General features: G+C 44.3%; 1 protein-coding gene across 5 annotated transcripts in view; it reads right to left on the reverse strand.

Annotated features, from left to right (window-relative positions):
• Positions 1-25,405, reverse strand: part of TTLL10 (tubulin tyrosine ligase like 10) — a 351,255-nt gene that overhangs the window by 95,925 nt on the left and 229,925 nt on the right. For all 5 annotated transcript variants that reach the window (XM_033921190.1, XM_033921191.1, XM_033921189.1 and 2 more), the window contains 3 exons: positions 15,239-15,389; positions 13,843-14,049; positions 5,542-5,731 (listed from right to left, as the gene is read on the reverse strand). In XM_033921190.1, the coding sequence (XP_033777081.1) occupies positions 5,542-5,731; positions 13,843-14,049; positions 15,239-15,389 (548 nt within the window). The remainder of the gene's footprint in view (positions 1-5,541; positions 5,732-13,842; positions 14,050-15,238; positions 15,390-25,405) is intronic.

The following is a 25,405-nucleotide window of genomic DNA, read 5'->3' on the forward strand; positions in this document are numbered from 1 at the left end:
TGAGTCTGGGTTTGGCCACTGTACCGTAAGCAGAGATTGACTTACTAATATAGAGACTGAATAGGCAAGTGCCTAGAAGTGATTGCCTAGGGTAGGGGTGGGGGGGTGAGGCTACTCTACCTGTGTAATGAGATTGGGTGGGCTGCAAGGAGTAATGGTAAGCAGATAGGACCAGCCAGGACTTCACAGGGGCTGGACAGCAAGCTGCACAAATTCACCACTGACTGTAATCTTTCCTTGGGCCTTGTATTCTATTTCACCTTTCATCCCATGCCTCAGTCCGCCATTCAGAAATCCCACATCTAATATAATAAAACGCTAAGCGCGCATGCGCACTCTTACCGCGTGTTCCCTGATCCGTATGTCCGTGGCCAGCAAGAGTGCCTATGCGTGCTTAAAACGACCCCACGCTCGCGGCAGCAGAACCCAAATAGCGGCCCGGGAAGAGAAGCGCTGACCAAAAAGACTCCTTTGCCGGCTCCCCACTCACTCCGTAAGTTTTTTTCGCGGTCTGACCCTCCCATCCCTTCCCGACGTCTGACTGGCTCACTTAGTCCTTTGCTGCCCACCCCCCCTTCTCTTCCCGAGGTCCCGACTACAAACCTGCCGACTCCAGTAGCGTCTGCAGCACTCTACACACGCTGCTTCGGGGCCTTCTACTGCCCTGATTTGCTTTGCCGCGTCTCTGATGATGTCATCAGGGACGTGCCAGAGTAAATTAGGGCAGTAGAAGGCCCTGAAGCAGCATGTGTAGAATGCTGCAGACGCAGCTGGAATCGGGTGGTTTGTCGGGACCGCAGGAAGGGAAGGGGGGGAGCGGTAAGGGACTAAGGGAGCTGGCCAGACTGCGGGAAGGGAAAGGGGGGTAGGGGAAATGCTGCTGCTGCACAGGGAAGTGGTGTGGGGGGAGGGGAATGGAGGGGAAAGGAATGCTGCTGCTGTGGAGAGACAGATAGAAAGAAAGACAGACAGCGGGAGGAAGGGAGACAGAAAGAAGAAAGACACAGAGGCAGAGAGAGACACAGAAAGACAGACAGACAAAGGGGGCCAGTGAGAGAGACAGACAGAAAGAAAGACAGCGGGACAGAGAGAGAGACAGAAATAAAGACAGACAGAGACATATATTCTAGCACCCGTTAATGTAACGGGCTAAAATACTAGTAAACATATAAAAGGCCTTTTGTAAAATACAGACTAGCTTCAATGTACACACCTTGACAAGAAAGTGCATGAGAGACAAGCGCTGCCCACAAGATGAGTAAAACTCAGAGATACTTTGAGTAAAGTAATGCAATTAAAATTCATTTTACTGTGTGGCCCATAAAGGGTGCCCTCTGCACAAAAATTGGCAAGATAGACACACCTAGAACTGAATATATAGTAAGTACAATCTCCTGCCTCCTGCCTGTCTGCTCACTGGCTAAAGCTGTACAGTTCACAACCTCTCAAATACTTTCACACCTACTTCCTGTCTTTCCACCCGATTTACTTTTTCCCATTCCAATTATTCTCCAGACCCCTGACCGTATTTATAGTTGCCTATATTTAGGCACCGTTCCCTCCTTTCACATGCTCGCCCCTCACGTGACATGCTTAGATCATCTTTTTTAAACAATAGTCCTTATGGTTAGTTCTGCTGACACCTCTAATACAACGTTCACTTGACTAAGGGCATTGTATTCAACGTCTCAGGAATGCCCCCCCCCCTCGCTTCTCCTTTTGAGTCAGCAATACTTCTTACTCTCAAGTGCACACAGTGTTAGACAAATTCCTTCTGGAATTCTATCAGTATCCTTATTTGTATAATGTTACCTCTTCAGGATATTTATTATATGAGCTGGCCACTACCACTAAATGTACTCGTAGATCTCACTTTTTTTGCTTTTCCCACATTGAAATCTTGCCTCTAATAAGAGATTCTTAGACGGGACACTCTCATTTCAAGCTTGGCTAAGCGAAACTATTTCAAAAGCTTCTTTCTATCAGTCTTTTAGGAAATCAGTTAAGACCTGTCTCTTTGACAAATTTGTTACCTCATAATCTTCTCTCGTATTTTTTGCTGCTTGTACCGCACTGGTTTTCAGTTGTCTCTTTATTGTGAACCGCTTAGAACTGTTATGGTATTGCGGCATACAAAAATAAAGTTATTATTATTATTATGCCCTATATGTATTAGTAATATATTTTAGTTTGTGGTTTCTCTGTAGTTAAATATATTATATGTAAGTTTATGTATCACACCTTTGCATTATTCTGCAATAATTAACACCATTAGAAAATATATTAATATTTTCATTCCTCACAAGCATACTGGTACTCTCAGGGGCACGGTCTGGGTAAAGCATGAGCAGAATTTGCAAGTACAGTATAATCAACGCTAGTGTTTTATAAAGACACTTACATGAGTTTATAAAATAGCACCCAAGTAGGCATCTACTTTGCTTACCTGACCTCAACCTAGGCACCATGTTCTTAAATTATCCTCCTTGTGTCACATCCATCCAGCTGCAACTATTACACAGTATATATTATTATATAATTAAATTATTTTATTGCTTTTCAGACAGCTATATTAATAATGTCCTTCTACTAATTCCTGGTGGGTACATAAGAAGAACATAGGAACATAAGAAGTTGCCCCCGCTGAGTCAGACCAGAGGTCCATCTTGCTCAGCGGTCTGCTCCCGCGGCGGCCCATCAGGCCTAGTGCCTGAACAGTGGTCCCTGATTAATTTTGTAACTTACCTCTAATCCCATCCCTATAATCTACCTTTACTCTTATCTGTACCCCTCAATCCCTTTGTCTTCTAAGTACCTATCCAAAGCTTCTTTGAACCCCTGTAGCGTGCTCCTGTTTATCACATCCTCTGGTAGCGTGTTCCATGTATCCACCACCCTCTGTGTGAAGAAGAACTTCCTGGCCTTTGATCTAAACCTTCCCCCTTTCAATTTCTCTGAGTGCCCCCTTGTACTTATTGATCTCCTTAATTTGAAAAATCTGTCCCTGTCTATTTTTTCTATGCCCTTCATGATCTTGAAGGTTTCTATCATGTCTCCTCTAAGTCTCCGCTTTTCCAGGGAGAAAAGCCCTAGCTTTTTCAGTCTGTCAGTATATGAGAGGTCCTCCATGCCCTTTATTAGCTTAGTTCAGGGGTGTCCAATGTCGGTCCTCGAGGGCCGCAGTCCAGTCGGGTTTTCAGGATTTCCCCAATGAATATGCATTGAAAGCAGTGCATGCAAACAGATCTCATGCATATTCATTGGGGAAATCCTGAAAACCCGACTGGACTGCTGCCCTCGAGGACCAACATTGGACACCCCTGGCTTAGTTGCTCTTCTCTGGACCCTCTCAAGTACCTCCATGTCCTTCTTGAGGTACGGCGACCAGAACTGAACACAGTACTCCAGGTGCGGGCGCACCATAGCACGATACAGTGGCAGGATGGCTTCCTTTGTCCTGGTCGTGATACCCTTCTTAATGATAAAGTCTTTTTGTATAGAGAGCCATAGATAACTGCAAGTATATGGAAACTCCTTTAACTTTGGAAAACACAGGTGGTGGATAACATTTTGAAAACTGTACCTAATCGGCACCGACTACAAAATGCCCTAAGTCCTATTGTATAAACAGCATTCAAAGATAGGTAACATTTAGAAAATAGTGCTTGGCATCCAGAACTGCACCTACCTTTAGGTGCAATGATTTACACCAGGGCTGCCCAAGTCCGGTCCTCGAGATCTACAGGCAGGCCAGGTTTTCAGGATATCCACAATGAATATGCATGAGAGAGATTTGCCTGCACTGCCTTCTTGGAATGCAAATCTCTCTCATGCATATATAACACACTTTCATCACGAAAGATTGCTTCTTAAAGTAAATTCTTGATTTATCAGCCTAACTAGTTGGTTCCTCTGGCTACGCCTTTTCGACATTTAGACCTTTGCTGTGTTTTGTCCAAACAACAATTTAATTACGTACTAGTATTTTAGCCCGTTACTTTAATGGGTGCTAGAATATATGTCTGTCTGTCTTTATTTCTGTCTCTCTCTCTGTCCCGCTGTCTTTCTTTCTGCCTCTCTCTCTCCCTGGCCCCCTTTGTCTGTCTGTCTTTCTGTGTCTCTCCCTGTCCCTGTGTCTTTCTTCTTTTCTTTCTGTCTCCCTTCCTCCCGCTGGTGGTAGAATATATGTCTGTCTTTCTTTCTGTTTCTCTCCCTACCCCTGTCTTTTCCTTTCTGTCTCTCTTCCTCCCACTGTCTTTCTTTCTGTCTTTCTCCCTCTCTGGCCCCCTTTGTCTGTCTTTCTGTCTCTCTCCTTGCGTCTTTCTTCCTATCTCCTTCCCTACTTCCCTGTGCAGCAGCCGCAGCATTCCCTCTCTCTCCATTTACCGCGAGAGGAGCCTGCACAAACCGAACAGCCCGAGCCCCGAACAGTGTAACTTTCCGGCGGCTCCTCTCACGAACGCCGCCTTCTCCGATGCAGGAGCGGCTCGTGAGAGGAGCCGCTGCAGCATCTTTTAAGTTAAAACAGAAACTTCGGCCCGGCCTGTAGGTCAGGGGTTTCTCGGGCTGACCGCCACCCGCTGCTGGTGGCTCCGTGCTCGCCCGCTGCGGCCTGCAGTCGCCGGCAGCCGACAGCCACCATGGCCTGCAGCCGCTGACAGCCACAGCGGCCTATAGCTGCCGCGGCCTGCAGCCGCCGACAGCGGCTGCGGCCAACATCCGCCTCGGGGGAAGAGAGAAAGAGAGAGAGATTGGCGCGCATGCGGTGCCCTACAGTGCACGGAAAACGGGAGCACGCAGGTGGGAGTGCGCATGCGCGGTTTAGGGTTTTATTAGATTAGATTAGAAGAGCTTTCAATGTCCATCACAAAGCTACAACTCGTTTGGACCTCTTTGGGCCTTTTCTTTTATTTGGAAGACCATTTATCTGGCCCTCCACCCTCTGTGAGAGAGGAAATTGAAGGCGGTCTACATTTGGTTCCTTATAGAAGAAGACTGACGACAGAGTGGCTGCACTGTGCGCTATATAGGGTAGAACACCTACTCCCCTCTGCCCACTACCCTAGCCAGTAGATTATCCACCCCCACCCCCCTAACTATCCCCACACTGGCATCCTGTTTGTCTGTCTTGTCTGTTTAGATTGTAAGCTCTTTCGAGGATGGAATGTCTCTTTTGTGACAGCGCTGCATACATCTGGTAGCACTCTAGAAATAATTAATAGTAGTAGGCTTCAGGTTTATTTAAAATTTTGATATACCGCCTTATCAAAATTCAAATATATAATATATAAAATATAATATAATATATATATAATATAATATATAATATATAAAAACAAAGAGTAGAAAGGCATACATTAAAAACAAATTATAATTATTAAAACAGACAGTCAAACACATAGACGAACATTAACTTATCGAAACAAAATGAAAAAGGGTAGAAATACATTTGTATAATGAAAAAGAGAGGGAGAAGGATCAAAACAAAAGGGAGGGAACAAAAAATAAAAATCTAGCACTTTGTAGAATTCATTTACTCACCTGACACAGGTCCCCTGAAGCCAAGTTTCTATAGACTTGAAATGATATTTCATGTCTCCATAGGAGGTGGAAACAAACTTGTAGGAATCAAAGATTTGCACTTTGCCCTTTTGCCAGCGAGCGCCCAGGCTATGGACCCCATCTCCCAGCCAAATTTCCACATGTACCATGTCATGTAACTGTCTCTTCCCTGCAAGAAATGGAGAATGAATGTGCATTGCTCTAAGGGCCTTCTAATGATTTTATGAATGGATTCATGAACTGAAGATATCATGGGAGGTTTCAAGCTTTTTCTGTATTTGAAAAATAGATAAATGCAGGAAGGCTGAATTCAGAATTAACTCTCACTGTACATCTATGTGGAAGCATGATAATAGGCACACCTCTGTATAATTTAAAGTAGCTCTATACCTATAGATTTCCTAGAATATTCACAGCTGTGTTATCATATCTTTAATGAAACTGATCATATTTTCATTCCTTACAATAATTTTACTATACAATGCAGACATTGTAACCCTGTTCTTAACAGTAGTTCTGTCTTGGAATTTCTTCTCTCGCTTGTTCCTTTTGTGCTTTGATCTCCTCTTATGTTTTTCAGTATCATCTTTATACTGATGACTCACAAATCTACCTCTCTACACCAGAAATTTCATCAGGAATCCAGCCTGTGGGCCTGATATTGCTGTCTGAATTAGAGAGTAACATGGGAACCACTACCCTGTTAATGGGGACAGTGACCAAAAATCCCCTGGGAATGTCACGGGAATGGTGGGCCATTCCATGGTAGTACCTCGGGAATAGGAACTGTTCTTGCCCCCAAACCCCCCGCCTCTACTCCACTCCAAACCCTGATCCGAATGGATTAAATTGGGCAAAACCCGACCCAGGCGAGCCGCCATGATAGCAGAAAACAACTTGATATCTTGATTGAGCAGAGAAATAGGTCTATAAGGATCCCAGCTGATTTTCCGCTCGACCCGGTTTCGGTAGAACCACAATATTGGCGTGAGTCAATCTATGTGGAGGCATATCACCTCTGCCAAGAGCCCCACATAGGGCTTGAAATGGGCCCACCACTCGTACCCCCAACAACTTATAATATTCAGAACCCAATCCGTCAGGCCCAGGGGCTTTAGCCAATTTTAAGGCCCGAATAGCTTGTTGAATTTCCAAGTTTCCAAGTTTATTAAGTATTTTGATTTATCGCCTATTCAAAATTCAAGGCGATGTACAAATAAATAAAAAATTTTGGTAACATACTTACAATTATTAAATTAAACAAATGATAATCTTATATATACATATTACAGTACATTTAGAGGGTATTTCTACAAATTATAATGAAACAAAAGGAAAATTATTTAATGGTTACATTCAGTATTAAAATCATTAATTCAGGGGAAAAACAATAGGAAGGGAGACGAAGACAATTGACCTATTAAATTAAGAATGCGAAAAAAATTAATCATTAAAGGCATCTATAAATAGAAAACTTTTAAGTTCAGACTTAAATTTTGCCAGGTTTTTTTCCTGTCTTAGGTACAGTGGAAGGTTGTTCCCAGATTGAGGGGCTGTTATGGAAAAGATTGTGTTACGCCTTGTGTTAATAACTTTTAGTGAAGGAATTACTAATAGGTGTTGGTCTTGAGATCTATCCATTTAACACCTCTCGCTGCTCATTTCCCAGGGACGGAAGCTGTAGGTCTTGAAAGAAAGTCATCCTCTGTCCTGTGTCACAGGTCCCCCTGTCATATAGCGCCCAATAGTAGTTAACAAAACTTTGCTGTATTCCAGCTTGGGCAGTTACCTCACCACCATCAGGCGCCTGAATCCTTGAAATAATGCGCTTCGGAGCCCGTGAGGTAACCAAAGATGCAAGCAGTTTCCCCGCTTTGTTACCCCAGCGATGGGGGCGATATTTATACAATCTGATATCTCTAAGGGCTCTTTCTGCCAGTAAATCATTAATTTGCCTACGTAGGTCAGAATATTGAGATCGAGCTTGCGTAGCACCCGGAGCATGTAGACTCCCACGCAGCGCGGCCAGACCGCTGTGTTAAGTCCAACAGTGTCTTATCTTGGGCTCTGCGCTTGCGGGTAGTGTACTCAATAATTTTACCACGCAAGACCGCCTTGCTCGCCTCCCAAGACACCACCTCTGATACATCAGAAGCAGGGTTTTCGTTCACAAAGAAATCCCATTGTTGTTCCAGGAAGTCCTTGAACTCATCATCTTCGTACAACGTGGGATTCATACGCCAGCTAGTAGTCGACCCCTGGGATCCCGGCCTATCAATGAGCTCCAGCCAAACCAAGTGGTGATCTGACAAAACACCATCTTCAATCACCACTCGTGGAATACCCGCCAGCAGAGAAGGAGCCACCAGCAGGTAGTCCAAGCGACTATGAACATCATGCACGTGAGAGTGAAAAGTGAAGTCAGATTCAGTAGGATGCAGCGTGCGCCAGACATCAATCAGACCCAGTTGGTGCATCACAAAGTTCACCCCCTTGTGATCGCCTCCTTTCAATCGAGGCTTAGGCGGCTTGCAATCAACAAGTGGGTCTGCGGTGATGTTAAAGTCCCCACCTAGTACCAATTGGTATTCAGAAAAGGGCGTCAAAGCCGCTACTAATATAGAAAAGAATCTATGAGAATATACATTAGGTGCATAAAGAGAACAAAACACATATTTCTTCCCCAAGAAAACTCCGGCCCAGATCACATATCGCCCCTCAGGGTCCCGTATCACCTTGTGCATAGTACAAGGATGCTTTTTATGAAAGAGGAGAGCAACACCTCGCTGTCTGGAGTTATATGAAGCAAAAACTACTTCTCCTACCCAATCCCTCTTCAGTTTAACATGCTCTGTCACGCTGAGGTGAGTCTCCTGAAGCATTAAAACATCTACTTTTAATTTCTTACAGTATTGAAATAATTTGCTGTGCTTCACAGGGGAGTGCAAGCCATCAATGTTGAAGCTGGCAATCTTAACAGAACTCACAGTAGCAGCTGATAAGAAGTAAGTCCCCCCAAAGACAACAGATCTGTGGGGGCAGCAGCGCCGGCCTCCCAGCCAAACCAGCACGCCACCCACTGAATTATCAGTACATTCCTGATCAGAGACCCCAGGTGCATCCCACCCCCCATCCCGCCCCACCAAAACCCCCCTCCCACCCCAATCTCGTCATCTCTCATCCCCTCAGCCCTACCCCCAGGTCCCCAATGCATCTCAACCATGCTCACACCAAACAATCCCCACACACACAACCAGAACCCCAACACTACCTCCATTCCCCTTTCCCTTCTCACACGAACACTCTCGTCCTCCCACCCACCACCCAGCTCCCCGGCTGAAAACTAAAGTGAGAACCCCCACACCAACTCTAGAGGGCTAAAACATCCAAGTATATAGAAAACACATTAAAGCAGTGCTAAGAGAACTGCATAAACAACAAACTGGCAAATCTCTCAAACAGGCACTCAACAGAATCTCAAACCAAGAGTCCAGCAGCCAGAAGTCCTTGCAGTGCAGGTCCCTTGCTCCCAATGGGTGTCGAGACGGTATGGCTGCCACTATCTCAAGGAGACTGTAGAAACTGGAGTCATGCCACGCAAGCAGGTCACACAGGCGGCAGCAAAACATAGGCCCCCAGCAGCAGTGAGCAGGACAGAGTCAGCACCACACTGTCAGATGACCAAGACGACAGGATAGAAGAAACACCACCAGAAACCACACGACAGACGCCCATCAGCGCTCCTGATGTGCCGGCAGCTTCTCGAGGAACTTTTTCAGCTCATCCGCCGTGCTCATGGTGAAAGTCCGATTTTCATGAGTTAGTCTCACCTTAGCGGGGTATAGAAATGCAAATCTTATTCCCCTCGTGACCAACTGCGAGCAATACGGCGTAAGGGCCCTGCACTGCTCCGCGACTTTGGTGGAGAAATCTTGAAATATCATAATCTTAGCCCCTTCATAGGACAGAGATCTATTTTTCTTGAACAGGTCCAACAGGCGCGCTTTGATTGCATAATTGTGGAATCTGGCCAGCACCGGCCTCGGACGGCCCGGTCCGTCTCCATCGCGACGTTGACCAACACGATGGACTCGCTCTACCACCACCGGACCAGCCTGCTCCGCCAGGCCCAGCTCCTTCGGCAGCCATCTTTCCACCACGTGGAGAAGTTCAGAGTCTTTAACTGACTCCGGGAGCCCTATCAGACGGAGGTTCTTTCTACGGGCCCTGTTCTCCTGGTCCTCCACTTTCTCGAGCAGTTGGCACACTCGGGTCTCCAAGGAGTCAAGCCTGCGATCTGCGACCCCCGCTCTATCTTCTTGTGCCGAGACCCGTTCCTCCATCTGGTGGATCTGCGTCGCATGGCCCGCCAGCACATCTTTGATTTCGTCCATTGAAGCATGCAACTTGGCCAATTTATCATCTAATAATTGAGAGAGGTTCCGCATGGATACCTGGAGCACCTCGTCCGAGGTGCAGTCCACTGGCGCCTCCGTTTGCGTCCCCGCCATTTTAAGAGCCGGTGCCACGCTGTTTCTAGGGGCCTTCAGGGCTCGAGTCGGCATCCCCCGCGCCGCCACCGTGAGTCGCGCACCAGACGCTCCCGACGCTCCCCAGCTCAGCGGGAGCAATCCCGGAAGTGCAGGAGCCGAAAAAAGCACAAGTTTACCGGCGGCGGCAGGCGTTAGGGGAGCCGAATGGTGCAGGGAGGACGGAGCTCCGCGTTCAGGCGTCCGCTCAGGTGCTGGCCATCATGTGACCTAGCTTATTATTTGTATTCGTATTTTTATTTTGCCTTCCATTTTGGGGTTGTTGTTTTTTTGGCCCTTTCTTTTTACTATGGTCGAATGCACAATATTGGCGTCAGAGCCTGATTTTCTTTTCAATACACATTAATATTCCCGTGGTGTATTTTAGACTGCGCATTGGCGTGTGATGCACTCCACACTGTCAGCTCTCCACGTTTTCAGTAAGTAGTATTTTAAATTCATGCTTCACTTGTGGCGTTTATCATTTTTGAACACCTAAGGTGTTTTGTTTATTCTGGCACGACGTTCTCCGCCCTTTATTTACACTGGTCTTGTTTGTTATATTCACTTAATTTTGCTTGATAGTTTTTAGTGATCTGTTAACCAACACTGGTTTAATCATTTGTGGGCACTAGCTTTTCTAGCCCACTGTGACCAGTTTTTATACACTGGCTTTATTTTCATAAATTGGTTCTGTTTTTTTAAAAAAACAAAAGGAATTGACCCCAAAATATCCACAAAGAAGAAAATCCAGAGAAAACAAAAAAAAACTCTGTGGAGTGACGATGAAAGTGTCAAAGTTCCAAAGGTATACTGAAATCATCCACATAAAATAATTCCATCCACATAAAAGTAAATCATCCACATAAGAGCCTTAAAGGACCTAGTCCGCTAGGGATACAGGACCCAACACGATCCGCGTTTCGACAAAAAGTCTTCTTCAGGGGTCCCTGGGGGTCCTATAAAGGTGAGTACGTGGGAAATAAAGTCCATTTAGGAACATCGTCACTACACATAGTTATTTTTGGTTTTCTCTGTTTTTTTTTAACCCATCAAGGTATATTAGTTCTGTCGCAGCACTGTGATTTTCTATATACTGGTACTGTATATTCTAACCCCGCTGTTGCCCCTCTGGTTTGGGTAATTCCCATAGTTGATCCTTTTTTGGGGTTTTGTGATTTTTATAATTAAGCCCACATTTTTCATATAATTATCATTTAAATCATATGAAAACAAGAGAATTGTCCCAATGATCTCCACAGACAAATCCAAGAAGAAACAAAAAAAAAAATGTGGAGAAATGATGTTCCTGAGATGGACTTTATTAATATTAAAATAATATTAAAACTTGGCAAAACACATAAAAAACTCTAGGGCGCTGTCCGCTGAAAAGCTTTGGACCCTGGACCCAACACGGTCCGTGTTTCGACAGAATGTCTTCTTCAGGGGTCCCTATGAAGTCCTATGGTAAAGATATGTGGATAAAAATGCCATCTAATATAATAAAATGATAGGCCGCGCATGCGCACTAAAAAAACGTGTTCCCTGATCCGTCGCGAAAACACGAGTGCGCATGCGTGGGTTTTACGTCACCACCTGCTTGCTTAATACGTCACAGCCTCCCTGCTCTACACAAGTCTGGCCGCAGCCAGACGACGATCTCCGTTCCTCCTACCGCCGCCGATCTCTGTTCCTCCTTTGCCATCCACCCCCTTCTCTTCCCCACAGCCTCACTGCTCTCCACAAGCCGGACCGCAGCCAGACGACGATCTCCGTTCCTCCTGCCGCCGCCGATCTCTGTTCCTCCTTTGACACCCACCCCCTTCTCTTCCCGCGGGCCCGAATGGCGATTCCAGCAGCGTGTGCATCAGTCTTCACACGCTGCTTCGGGCCCTTCTACTGCTCTGATTTGCTCTGCCGCGTCTCTGATGATGTCATCAGGGACGTGCTAGAGTAAATCAGGGCAATAGAAGGACCCGAAGCAGCGTGTGGAGACTGATGCAAGCACTGCTGTAATCACCATGTTTGTAGTCCGGACTGCGGGAAGGGAAAGGGGGGGTAGAGGAAACGCTAATGCTGCTGCACAGGGAACTGGTGGGGGGGGAGGGAATGCTGCTTTGGACAGAGAGACAGAGAGAGGAAGGGAAACACAAAGAAAATAAGAAAGACACAAGGGCAGGTGCACAGGGAACTGGTGTGGGGGGAGGGAAATGGAGGGGGATGGAATGCTGCTTTGGACAGACAGACAGAGGGAGAAAGAAGAAAGACACAGGGGCAGGGAGATACACAGAAAGGCAGACAGGCAAAGGGGGCCAGGGACACAGACAGACAGAAAGGACAGCGGGAGCCGCGTCAGGAGGGGTGCGGGATGCGGCAGTGGGAACTTTTCCAATGGGTGCAACTGGGCAGCTGTCGGGAACCTCTGATCAGGGGCAGAGCAAGGTAAGAGTATCATAGGGATAAGAAGGAGGAGGGGTGATAAAAAAGGAAGGGATGACTACTACTGGACAGGGGGAGAAGGAAAGAGATGCTGATGGACAGGGGGGGTGAAGAAAAAGGAACAGAGGACAGCCAAGGAAAAATAAAGGCAGAAAGAAAGAAAGCGGCTAAGGAGAGAGAGAGAAACAAATAAAGACACACACACATATGTTCTAGCACCCGTTAATGTAACAGGCTTAAAGACTAGTTTGGAAATAAACTGATCCGTAAAAGCTGTGTGCAGGACAAGGGCTCAAAAGAAACAAGTGAATAGCCCTTGCCCTTATGTATCTCATTGTGTCCAGTTTCAGAACACAACATCGACTTATCGATTTTTATCTCTTATTTATTATTATGCTTTTCTCTATTTCAACTCACACATTTTTGGATGCTTTTATGCATATCTAAATTTTGTGGTACAATCTGATCGGTACGTTTACCTGTCTTCTAGTATATCTTCACTTTACCATGTGTTATTCATAATCACGGTTAGCAGTACTTGTTCACTTGACCATGTCTCATTCACATTGCACCATTATTTCACATTACTCTCTCTGGAACACATTCCGACGCTCTCCGTTCAGTCACATCTTTTCTCATTCACAAAAGGAATGATAAAGTCTGCTGAAAGTCGGCTATGATAAAGTCTGCTGAATGTACTAGCTCTACAGGGACCCCTGTCATGGCTCAACAGTCAGAGCACTCGCCCTGTAGTTCCCAGGGTCCCAGGCTGGACCTGGTTCAAACCCCACATCCGCAAGGGAAATTCAAGCTGGTTGAAAAAAAAAACATACACCTCCAAGCCTCAGCACTGATAAAGTCTGCTGAATGTACTAGCTCTACCGGGACCCCTGTCATGGCTCAACAGACAGAGCACTTGCCCTGTAGTCCCCAGGGTCCATTATCATTTAATCACATTTTCTATAGATTACCTTATATGATCACCATCACTGCTTATACACATTCTAATCATTATGATTTAACTTGTACATTCACACATCAACATATCTTTATAGGACCCCAAAAGAAGGTTATTTACAACCGAAACACAGGCCATGTTGGGTCCACACCACAATTCTTTGCTGTGTGCTATAGGGATTAACTTTATTTTGTAAAGAATAATTGTCATTAAAACCTTTACATCAAGACCATCGTTGCCACATTTTCGTTTGTGTTTTGTTTTCCTTTTCTGGAATAATTTGGTGATTTCTTTGTTTTGAACTTTTTTCTAAGTAGTACCATGTTTATATCATAGTAAAGATACAGAACTTACTTTGTGAACTGAAGTATGTCCCTGAGATGAAAATGAGGTCTCCTGGCTGCATTTCCTCCTCACTAGCCACAGTCTCAGGCAGTGTGTCAAATTGATATGCTTGGTTTCCAGGACCAATCAGAAACCCAAACTCTGATTTCAAGTCTTTCATCACCCTACGGATCAGACCACAGCAATCCAGAAAGAGAGTAGATTCATGTTCTGGAGCTAAGAACGAGAGGGAAGAGAAAGAACAAGATGGAGAGAGAGCTGCTGTTTGTGTCCAGGCTGAAAACAAAAAAGCTGCCACGTATCCCAATCTTGTCCTGGAGGACCACCAGCCAGTCAGGTTTTTGGGATAATCCTAATGAATATGCATGAGAGAAATTTGCATATAATGGAGGTGGCAGGCATGCTGATCTGCTCCATGCATATTCATTAGGGCTATCCTGAAAACCTGACTGGCTGGTGGTCCTCCAGGACAGGTTTGGGAACCACTGCTCTAAAACAGTCACATCAAAGTGCAGCTAAAACAAGGACTCAACACGGACCGTGTTTCGGCTATAGTGCCTGCATCAGCAGTCCCAAATTATAACCGCTGAATGAGTTAACAGTTGATATTCTGCTTCACCAGTGTCTGGACTTCATTAATGGTTTGTGTTTACCATTTTGCTTTATCAGCAATTGGATTTCATCATTCACTGTTGGTTTGTGGTTATCATTTGAGACTCCTGATGCAGGCACCATAGCCAAAACATGGTCTACGTCAAGTCCATGTTTTAGCTGCACTTTGATGTACACTTTTAGACTGTTTTAGAGCCCTTGCATATATTTTATTTGCTATTAATAAAGAGGGTTTAAAGACCAGGAATGCTCTGCTCCTTCTCTTGGAAATAGACAAAAAGAAACCCAAGAAAGAATAGAGTTCTGAAATCCAAGTGAGAATCAATAATGTCAAAAGCAGCAGATCAAGGTTGAGGATCTGTCCTGGAACAGATCATTGGAGACTTTTGCAAGAGCTGTTTCAGTTGAATGCAGAGGGCATAAGCCTGATTGAAATGGGTCAAGAATAGCTTGAGATGAAAGAAAGTCAAGACAATGGCAATGAACAGCATATTCAAGTAGCTTGGATAATAAAGAGAGGCAGGAGATGGGTTGCACGCTATGGGAGTTAGGTGCCCTGCATTACAGACTATAGCATGCAGTCAGATGCACACACAAATTCTAATTGCGGCCAATTAACATCAGTAATTTAGTTGTTGGCATCCAATTAATTATTTATTGCTCGTTAAGCTATTAAGTTGAGTGCACCCAACTATCGGCACCCAACTTCAGGCACAATATATAGAATCCAGGGGATAATGTCACATGACCAGAAGAGAGAATTACTGAGATGAAAGGTGAATATGGCACTTACTCCCAGGTTCATGGTACTTCTTGGCATAGGGAACCCCAATGTAACTCTGGGCCTGCTGTAGAAATTTCCTTCTCAATTGCAACCTTTGGTCTGGGTCCTGAAGTCTCTTCTGCAAAGATTGCTTTCTTCTGTGGAACAGCTGTAGCTGCTCCTGTAACAAGAAAAAGCCAGACTTCCTTCACTTACGATTTAGACAATGTGGTACACTGAGGCTGTCAATCCCAATCATAAGTATGTATGAAGGCTGATTGAAAAGTAAAGAGACTTTCTGTTTCTCTTTCCAAGAAGTAGACGGGGCAATGCTGTGTGATTCTTGTGAAGCTCATACATCGATGTTTCTGAACCTACAGTTGGACTGCTGTAGTATTCATTGTTGAGTCACAGCGAGAGAAAGAACTTTGTATGTTTCATCATGGCAGATGAGGAAGATGCGTCTGTGAGAGTACGCAGCATGGATAATTGTTTCATCACCAAATGTTTGCCGTAACATTTCAAGAGTTTCATTACCGTTCTGTCCAAGTTTAACACAAAATTCAATTACACATCTCTAGCATACTCTCACAGACGTGTCTTCCTCATCTGCCATGACAAAACGTACAAAGTTCTTCTTCTCACTGTGACCCAACAATGAAGACTACGGCAGTCCAGCTGCAGATTCAGAAACATCAATGCATGAGCTTCACAAGAACTAGCACATCGTTGTCATGTCTACTTCTTGGAAAGAAAGATGGAGGTAGTCTCATTACTTTTCAATCTGGTATCCGTCTCCTTCCTCCTTTCCTCCCCTCAAATCTGGTATCTGTGTCCTCCCCTTCTCCCTATGCTCTGGCATCCCTGTCTCCTCTCCCTTCCCCTTCCTTTTCTTCTCTGGTCTTCCCTCTCAATTTATTTTCTGCCTCTGTCTAGATTAAATGCTTTCTTACTATCCAGTCCTCAATTTATCTCTTTTCATTGTGTCTACCTACAGCTTCCCACCTCTGTCCCTCACCTCTTCCAATATCTAACTCTATCCTCTTCCCCCAATCCAGCATGTGCCCTTTTTTCTCTCTCCTCACCACTTCCATTCAGCATCTGCTCCCCTCTTTCTCCTCCCCCACTTCCTTCCAGCATTTGCTCCCCTCTCTCACCTCCCCTCCACTTCCATTCAGAGTCTGTTCTCCTCTTTCTCCACACAATAAACCTAAAGCACCACTCAACCTCTTCCCCTTGTCGGGCCATTTCCCTTCCTTCCCCTCACCTTCACGGACGCTTTTCCAAACCAGTTTTCTCTCTCAGAGGGGCCCTGATGCGCAGTCATTCTCACCAGTTGCACATGGCTGATCTGAAGCTTCTCTTCTAATGCAACTTCCTGTTTCTGCTGGATCGCAAGTCAGAGAAGCTTTGAGGCAACTAGTGAGAATGGCTACTGCATCAGGGCCCCTCTGAGAGAGAAAACTTTGGTTTAGAAAATTGCCACAAAGGTAAGGGGAAGGGAGGGAGATGGCTCGGCAAAGGGAAGTGATGCCTGGACCATGAGGTCCCCTGGAGCTCTGGGGCCCAGGGCAGCTGCCCTGTTTGCCCTCCCCTAACACCGGCCCTATTTGGAGAACACCACTGGAAGAACGGTAGCACTGATCAGACGTTTTCTGCATTTTTACAAGTAACAGAATGTATGTTGAGAGGAGAGGCATCAAGAGGCTATTTCCTTAGTCATATCACAAGAGAAATATCTGGAGAATTATACACACATATACACAAACACTGTCATTTCAATATGCTTATTCAGAGTATAGCATCCCATTATGTACAATCACTATTCTGAATGGAACAATTCAGACTTCGACGGTTTGTTTAGCTGCGTGAATAAACTTTAAACATACAGACTTATCACACCCTTCTCGTCATTGGTCTCAGTATTCTTTCAATTAGTCACTCAGTTTAGATATCCTACTTTATTAAATTCTTGTAATAATTTCTTTTACATCTTTTTCAATACTCATCTGTAAAGGAGAAATGGTTAGGGGAGTCTCATTCTGACATAGAACTACGTTTCGCCTTAGCTTTCTGAAGAATATTCCCCTTAGTTTACGGTATCTATCGTTCCCGCATTCAGACTTTTAAGTTCAGAAAAGATTTAATGAAAATTATTATAAGAATTTAAAGATAAAGCAAGAGTGACTAATTGAAAGATTACTGAGACCGATGATGAGAAGGGTGTGATAAGTCTGTAAGTTTAAATTTAATGCATGCAGCTAAACCGTCGAGGTCTGAATTGTTCCATTCAGAGTAGTGATGGAGAATTATACAGGCACTAGTACAAAAAACCTGTTATAGCTGCTGCAATGAATAGCAGAGTTTGTAGAAAATAAATGCTGTGTGAAAGGGAGAGAGAAAAACCCTGAGGAAGGATTAACTGCTTCTCGTTCCTCTTCTTTTCAATTTGCAGCTGCAGAAATCTTGAATATTCTCAACCTTTAACTCATAGAAAGGAGAGAAAGGGCAGGAGGAGAAAGCCCTTTGAGTGGTGATACTGTCATAAGAACATAAGAAATGCCTTCACCGGATCAGACCTTAGGTCCATCTAGTCCAGTGATCCGCGCACGCGGAGGTCAAGCTAGGTTTTCCCTGATGAAGACCTTGTTAACCCATATCCCTCAATGTGAGTTGCAAGAAGGTGTGCATCCAACTTGCCCTTGAATCCCAGAATGGTGGTCTCCATCACAATCTCCTCCAGAACTTCCTGACATCTGTCCTGGGCCTGTTGCCCCTCAGTTTCAGTTCATGACCTCTCGTCCAGGTCACATTGGACAATGTGAATAACGATGTTTCTTGCTCTATTTTGTCGAATCCTTTTAGTATTTTAAAAGTCTCTATCATGTCCCCTCGCAGTCTTCTCTTCTCGAGGGTGAACAATCCCAGTTTTCCGAGACGTTCTTTGTAGCTCAGATTCTCCATACCCTTTACTAGCTTCGTGGCTCGCCTCTGCACCCTCTCCAGCAGGGTTATATCCTTCCTTAGGTAGGGAGACCAGTGTTGGATTCAGTACTCCAAGTGTGGTCTGACCATTGCTCTGTATAGCGGCATTATGGCATCCGCCGATCTACTCGTGATTCCCTTCTTTATCATGCCCAACATCCTGTTTGCTTTCTTTGCCGCCGCTGCGCATTGAGCCGACGGCTTCAGGGTCCTGTCTATCAGTACCCCCAGGTCCCTTTCTTGTTCGCTCTTGCCCAATGTGGCACCTAACATTTTATATTCATGTTCCTTGTTTTTCCTGCCCAGGTGCATCACTTTGCATTTTTCTATATTAAACTTCATCTGCCACTTTTCTAGTGCAATGTGTCTAGTGATCCTGGATGCTAGGGTTTTGCCCCTGAACCTGCAAGTTGCTTGCAGAATGTTGTCAATTATCTTTTAAACTCCGCCTCCTTTCCAGGGAGCTGCTCCTACCCCCTCAAGTTAATTGAATATAAATTGAATAAAAATTATTTTGATTAAATTATATGTCTGTGTATGGGTTACTAGCATGAAATACCCTGTATATTGAAGCGCACCCCGCTTCCTTAGGGGTCCTGTAAAAATATTTATGTTAAAACCTGAAAATAATGAACTATAATGTTGATGAGTGAGATTGAATGTGTGTGTGTGTGGGGGGGGGGGGGGGGGAATTAATGTGAAGGGTGAAAAACCAAAAGGGGATTGGACGAATTCCTGAAGGAAAAGGGGATCCAGGGGTACAACTAGAAGGTTACTATTCAGTACAAAAGGCTGTAAAGTAATAGAGTAGTAGAGTAATAGATCACTACAGGTCATTGACCTGGGGGACGCCGCGGGAGCGGACTGCTGGGCATGATGAACCTATGGTCTGACTCGGCAGAGCCAAAGCTTATGTGCTTATGTGCAAGCTAAATGGATAAAGATGAAAAGTGCCAAGCTCAACTAATAAGGGATAACAAACTGGTTGGAGAAAATGAAATTAAAATTAATATGCATAGAGTGGCATTTAGAAAGGAAAAGTGATTGATCGATAATGATGATGAGCGAGAAGGGAAGAGCCAGAATTTATAAAATGAAATACCCTTATTGAAATCACTTAGCTGGTCTAAAAACGTATTCATAAAACTGTAACAAAGGACATGGAGTAAGAATTTCTTGAAAAAAATATATGGAAAGTAGATAGAATAGAAATGATCCAACCAGACCAAGTGGAGGGACAGCCATGATGACCAAACCTGAACTTAAATAATAACAAAGGGATTGAATGAAACGTGATGTATAACAAGGATGAAGGCTATACAAGAGCCATGTTACATGTCAAAAAATATATTCAAAGAACATTAAAAAATAAAAAGGGAAAGGGAAAATTTAAACCTCTTCTATTAAAAATCTGAGCATGGTGAGACAAAACCAACCATACTCATCCCCAAAATATAATAGATAAGAAAATTAAAAGCATCATAAATGACCATCGTGGACAAAATGATAATATAGAATAAAACCAATGCAAAAGAAGAAGCCAAAGAGCTAAGTATGAAAATAACAGTGAATAATAAAACAACTGGCTGATGGATGCAAAAAATATGAGAAATATATGTCTAGAGACCTTGCCTTTGTGCTCCGACATAGGAACTAAAAGCGCTAAATCGTGAGAGCAATAATAATAACAGTTTATATACCGCAAGGCCGTAAAGTTCTATGCGGTTTACAATAGTTAAAAATACAACAAACTGAATAAAACTAAAAAGGTAAAAGCCAATAACTGAAAAACCCTAAAAAGATCTGATTATTGCATGATAAAATTCTACAAATCAGCTACCTACATAGAAACATAGAAGATGACGGCAGAAAAGGGCTACAGCCCATCAAGTCTGCCCACTCTGCTTACCCACCCCCTGTCTATGCCCTAATGACCCAATTTTCTTATCTTGACCCTCGTAGGGATCCCACATGGGTATCCCATTTATTCTTAAAGTCTGGCACGCTGTCTGCCTCGATCACCTGCACTGGAAGCTTGTTCCAATGATCAACCACTCTCTCTGTGAAGAAATACTTTCTGGTGTCGCCATGAAATTTTCCGCCCCTGAGTTTGAGCGGGTGCCCTCTTGTGGCCGAGGGTCCCTTGAGAAAGAAAATATCATCTTCCACTTCGACACGTCCCGTGAGGTACTTAAATGTTTCGATCATGTCTCCCCTCTCCCTACGTTCCTCGAGAGTGTAGAGCTGCAATTTGTTCAGTCTCTCTTCGTACGAGAGACCCTTGAGCCCCGAGATCATCCTGGTGGCCGTCCGCTGAACCGATTCAATTCTGCGCACATCTTTACTGTAATGTGGCCTCCAGAATTGCACACAGTACTCCAGATGAGGTCTCACCATGGCCCTGTACAACGGCATTATGACTTCAGGCTTTCGGCTGACGAAACTTCTATTGATACAACCCAATATCTGCCTTGCCTTAGATGAAGCCTTCTCCACTTGATTGGCAGTTTTCATGTCTGCACTGATGATTACTCCTACGTACTTCAAAAACAGTTATGTTTTTAAATGTCTCCTAAATTCCCCATAAATATTAGTAAGCAGAAGCAATTGTTCTAGATCTTTGCCCCATAATGCTGCCTGATATGAAAAAAGATATTGATGATGTTTTTTAAGTTTACATCCTCTGACCGGTGGAAAAACTAAATTCAGGTGTGAGCTTCTCTTATGTCTGTTGGTTGCAAAAGAGAAAAAGCTCAGTTATGTATTTAGGAGCTAAACCAAATAAATCCTTAAAACAAAAACAACCAAACTTAAACTTCACATGCGCCTCCATCTGCAACCAGTGCAGCACTCGATAGGAAGGTATTACATGATCGTATTTCATTAACCTGACCGCTGCATTTTGTACCATTCGCAATTGTTGCATATTCTTCTGAGAAAGTGCTAAGTAGGCAATATTGCAGTAATCAAGTTGGCTTAATATAAAAGATTGCACCAAAATTCTAAATGATGAAACATCAAAAAACGCTCTATTGGACCGAAGCTTCCAAAGAGTAAAGAAACCCTTTCTAACCAATGAGTCCACCTGGTCCTTCATAGTCAAGCCCTGGTCCAGTATTATACCCAGAACCTTCATAGTAGATTGAATAGGATAGCTAAGTTTATTGATACACACTGATGAGGTGAGGTGGGTTCATAGACAATGGCGCGAAAGACAAAAGCGCGCGCCAACAATTGAGCGCAGCGCGCGCCACCGCACCACTCTAAATTACAGTTTTTAGGTGCTCCGACGGGTGGTTTTGTTGGGGAACCCCCCCAGTTTACTTAATAGACATCGCGCCGGCGTTATGGGGGGTTTGGGGGGCAGTGTTCCCGCTAAGCTGCGCTGGGGTGCGCTGGCGCACAAAATATTACCTCGCAGCGCACAAGTTTCTCGTCACAGCGCACACAGTGTAGAGCACAGTTCTTCAACCGCCGGTCCGCAAACAAAATCTTGCCGGTCCGCGAAGGATTCGGTCCCCGCCGCAACGAAAGGCCGGCGTCAGCTGACTTGCAACTTCCTGTTGTAGTCGCTGTGCCGGGACTCCTGCCTGCGCCGGGACTCCTGCCTTCCACCGCGTTTGCCTCCTGCCTTGTCTCCGCACCTCCAGACCAGCAGCGGCAGCTGTGTATGCTTTTAACTTCGGCACAGAGCTGCCCCTAATCAATAGTTTAGCGCGGTTTCATAAGGCAGCCTCGGGGCCTTTGCTAGGCCGGCCCACATCGCATCATCGAAGCGGGCCGGCTATCAAAGGCCCCGAGGCTGCCTCATGAAACCGCGCTAAACTATTGATTAGGGGCAGCTCTGTGCCGAAGTTAAAAGCATACAGAGCTGCCGCTGCTGGTCTGAACTCTTGGGCCGCTGAAGGAGGGCAAAAAGCAGCTGTCCTGGAGGTTTCCCTTCCTCTCGCCTTTACAGGTTCCTTTTTTCCTTCAAACGGCAACGGGCCCCAGCATCGACATCAATCAAGTAAGTTCCACTGTCAATCAAGCGGTTCTGCTCGGCCAAAGCTTCCCCTGTGACATGAGCCACCCTCAGGGGAAAGAAAGTGACCCACAAAGGTGAGGGGAAGGGGGGCAGATGATGGAAGTTGGGGGGGGGGGAGAGAGAGAGAGAGAGAAGGGGCAGATGATGGAATGGAGGAGATGAGAGAGAGAGAGAAGGGGACAGATGATGGAAGTGAGAAGAAGGGAGAGAGAGCAGAAGGCAGATGGATGTCAGTTGAGAAGGGAGAGCAGATGCTGAATGGAAGTGGGGAAAGAACACATACTGGATGGAAGGAGGAGATAAATAAAGGGGGAAGAAAATAGTAAGATAATGGAGGGGTGAGGGAAAGGGGTGACTGACAAGCTGTGTGTAGACACAGTGAAAAGAGGGAAACGGGACTAAATAGTAAGAAAGAATTTAATTTAGATGGAGGCAGAAAATAGAGAAGGAAGACCAGAGAAGAAAAGGGAAGAGAGAGCAGAGAATGATCAGATCTGAGTGGAGGAAATGAGAAGAGAGATATGCTAAAAACCACAGGGGGGAGGGAAGGATAGAGATGCAGTTATTTTGAAGCTACACTGTTAAGTTAATATGCTGTTGGTAGAGTTGCAGTGGCATCCTAAACATATTTCTGGCAAGCCAACTGTATATGGTGACATTATTAGAAGATGACTGTGTGAAACTTTAGGGAACTTGGATGCCAATCAGTTTTTGGAAGCCAAAGGAAAACATACATTTTTTGTATGCTATACTGTATGTTTGGCTCGTTTCTACTTCAGTTTTGTTCTTGCCTTTTCGTTTTGTCTTCCTTCCACCATCTCTTATCTGCCTTCCTTATCATCCTTTTCAATGTGATTTGGCAGCTCCTGTCAATCATAGGCTGGCTGTGCAAGATTGCTAATTCTAGATGCCTGGGTGACCTAATGCCTGTGCATGTGATTTTCTGTTTTTGTGTTTAAAACATTTTGCTGAAAGCACAACAGTGCAAAAGAGTAAAACAGATTTTATGCTGTTTATTCTAGGAATAAGCAGTGGGCTTTCCTAAGTCCATCTTAATAATGTCATGCAGATTTTTTAAGGAAATTATCCAAATCTTTTTTTAATTACATGTTGAATGAAAAATATTTTCCCAGGTTTGTTTTAAATCTACTACTTAAAAGCTTTATTGCATGCCCCTTTACTCCTAGTATATATTTATTTTTATTTTTTATTTTTTAGTATATATATATTTATCTTTTGGCATGGCCCATCAGTTATAGCATTTGCTACATGATGGGCCATGCCAAAAGATAAATGTAGCATTTGCTACATGAATTGATTTTTTGTCACGTATGGTTAAGGGGCTGGAGGAGTTGCCGTACAGCGAAAGATTAGAGAAACTGGGCCTCTTCTCCCTTGAGCAGAGGAGATTGAGAGGGGACATGATAGAAACATTCAAGGTACTGAAGGGAATAGACTTAGTAGCTAAGGCAGGGAGAACGAGAGGGCACTCTCTAAAGTTGAAAGGGGATAGATTCCATACAAACGTAAGGAAGTTCTGTGGTAGAAAGCAACATATTTATTTGGCTCATAACTTGCTGGCGCCCGATATTTTTAGCTCACAGTGAAAAAAGTTTGCTCACAACACCCGCCCGCTTAGAGGGAACACTGGTTGTAACCCTCCACATTTTACTGTAAACTGAACTTTTTCCCTAAAAACAGGGAAAAAGTGAAGTTTTCAGTAAAATGTGGGGGGTTACAAACCCCCACACTTCCCACAATGCCCCCACAATGCAGCGCGATGTCTATTATGTAAAGTGGGGGGGTTCCCCACCCATGCCCCCCCAGTTGGAGCACTAAAAACAGAATTTAGAGCGGCGCGCATTGCGCTCAATTGTCTGGGCGCGCCTTTGTCCCGGCGCGCTTTTGACCTGACACCGGTGAGGTGAAGCTATAAAAAATATTGTTTTTTCTTAATTAAGCAATGTCCTTGCTGAAGCAAATAAAACCAGATAATGACTCAAAAAAAGGAAGCCATACCATAAACAAACTATAGAAACAATTGCTATGCCAAATATATAAATATATCTACATATCTCGAACCCTGCCATGGTGCTTCATCATTGAAAGTGAAAGCACAGCCTTTAGAGACGGATAAAGCCTCTGATGAAGGCATTGCTATATGCAAAAACATGAACCTTGTAGGGTCCTCTCCATCTCAATGGTACTTTACTTGTGTCACCATCTGCCAGCTGGGTCTCACCCTACTGCTTTGCCAGCTGATTTGCAACAGCGGAATTTTGGAAAATTGCTTTTCTATCTGCTAAAGTAGAATAATTGAATGCTTTACATAAACATGTTTTTCAAAAGCACTTTGTTATTGGAATAGAAGTCAGTCAACAATTCAACTATAACAATTGTCTAATCAGAGGGTTATGCTCAGAGATATGGAGGAAAAAGGGGAACTTGTTCCCCAAAAAACCTCACCACCCAATCATTGCTTTACCCTCAGAATTTACTGAAATACTATTGTGCAAAGCATCAAAATATCTAAACTGAAATTTATCTGTTGAGCAATGTTCTTTGGCCTCGACGTGCCACGTTTCAATATTTCATCAGGAAGCCAAATAGTAAGTTCAAAAAGACAACGTCTTTCATAAGGGTGTCAGTGTCTCCTCCTGTTCCTCTTTCCCTCCACCTTGGCCATACTTCTGAATCCGACCTTTTTCTTAATAGGGAAGACAAGACTCATACCATGCACCAACATCGCACTGCCGGTGCCGGTGGAATAATTGGCAAAAACCTGGAATTATTTGTTAGCATTGCTAGCAGTGACTCTTTTTATTGTTTTGGAATTATTTGTTAGTATTGCTAGCAGTGACTCTCTTTATTGTTTTACATATCGTTTCATGTTATTAATAAACCTGTGTGTTTCCAGTTCATCAAACTCCACCTTTGCTGTTTTTTTCTGGCTCTACAGGTTTTTGCTTTCTTGCTTTCTTCTTTATTCAGTGGAATATTGAGGTCTTTTGCTTTGTTGTGACCATATGCAGATAAACCAAGAGCAAACTTGAATTCAGCTTGATATAAAAGGCAGACTTCTTAATTTCCCCATCTTGCTCCAATAGACCAGTGTTTTTCAACCGCTGTTCCGCGGCACACTAGTGTGCCGCGAGATGTTGCCTGGTGTGCCGTACGGTGCAGAC

Source organism: Geotrypetes seraphini, chromosome 15, assembly GCF_902459505.1.
Source record: "Geotrypetes seraphini chromosome 15, aGeoSer1.1, whole genome shotgun sequence".
In the NCBI taxonomy this organism is placed as follows: Eukaryota; Metazoa; Chordata; class Amphibia; order Gymnophiona; family Dermophiidae; genus Geotrypetes; species Geotrypetes seraphini.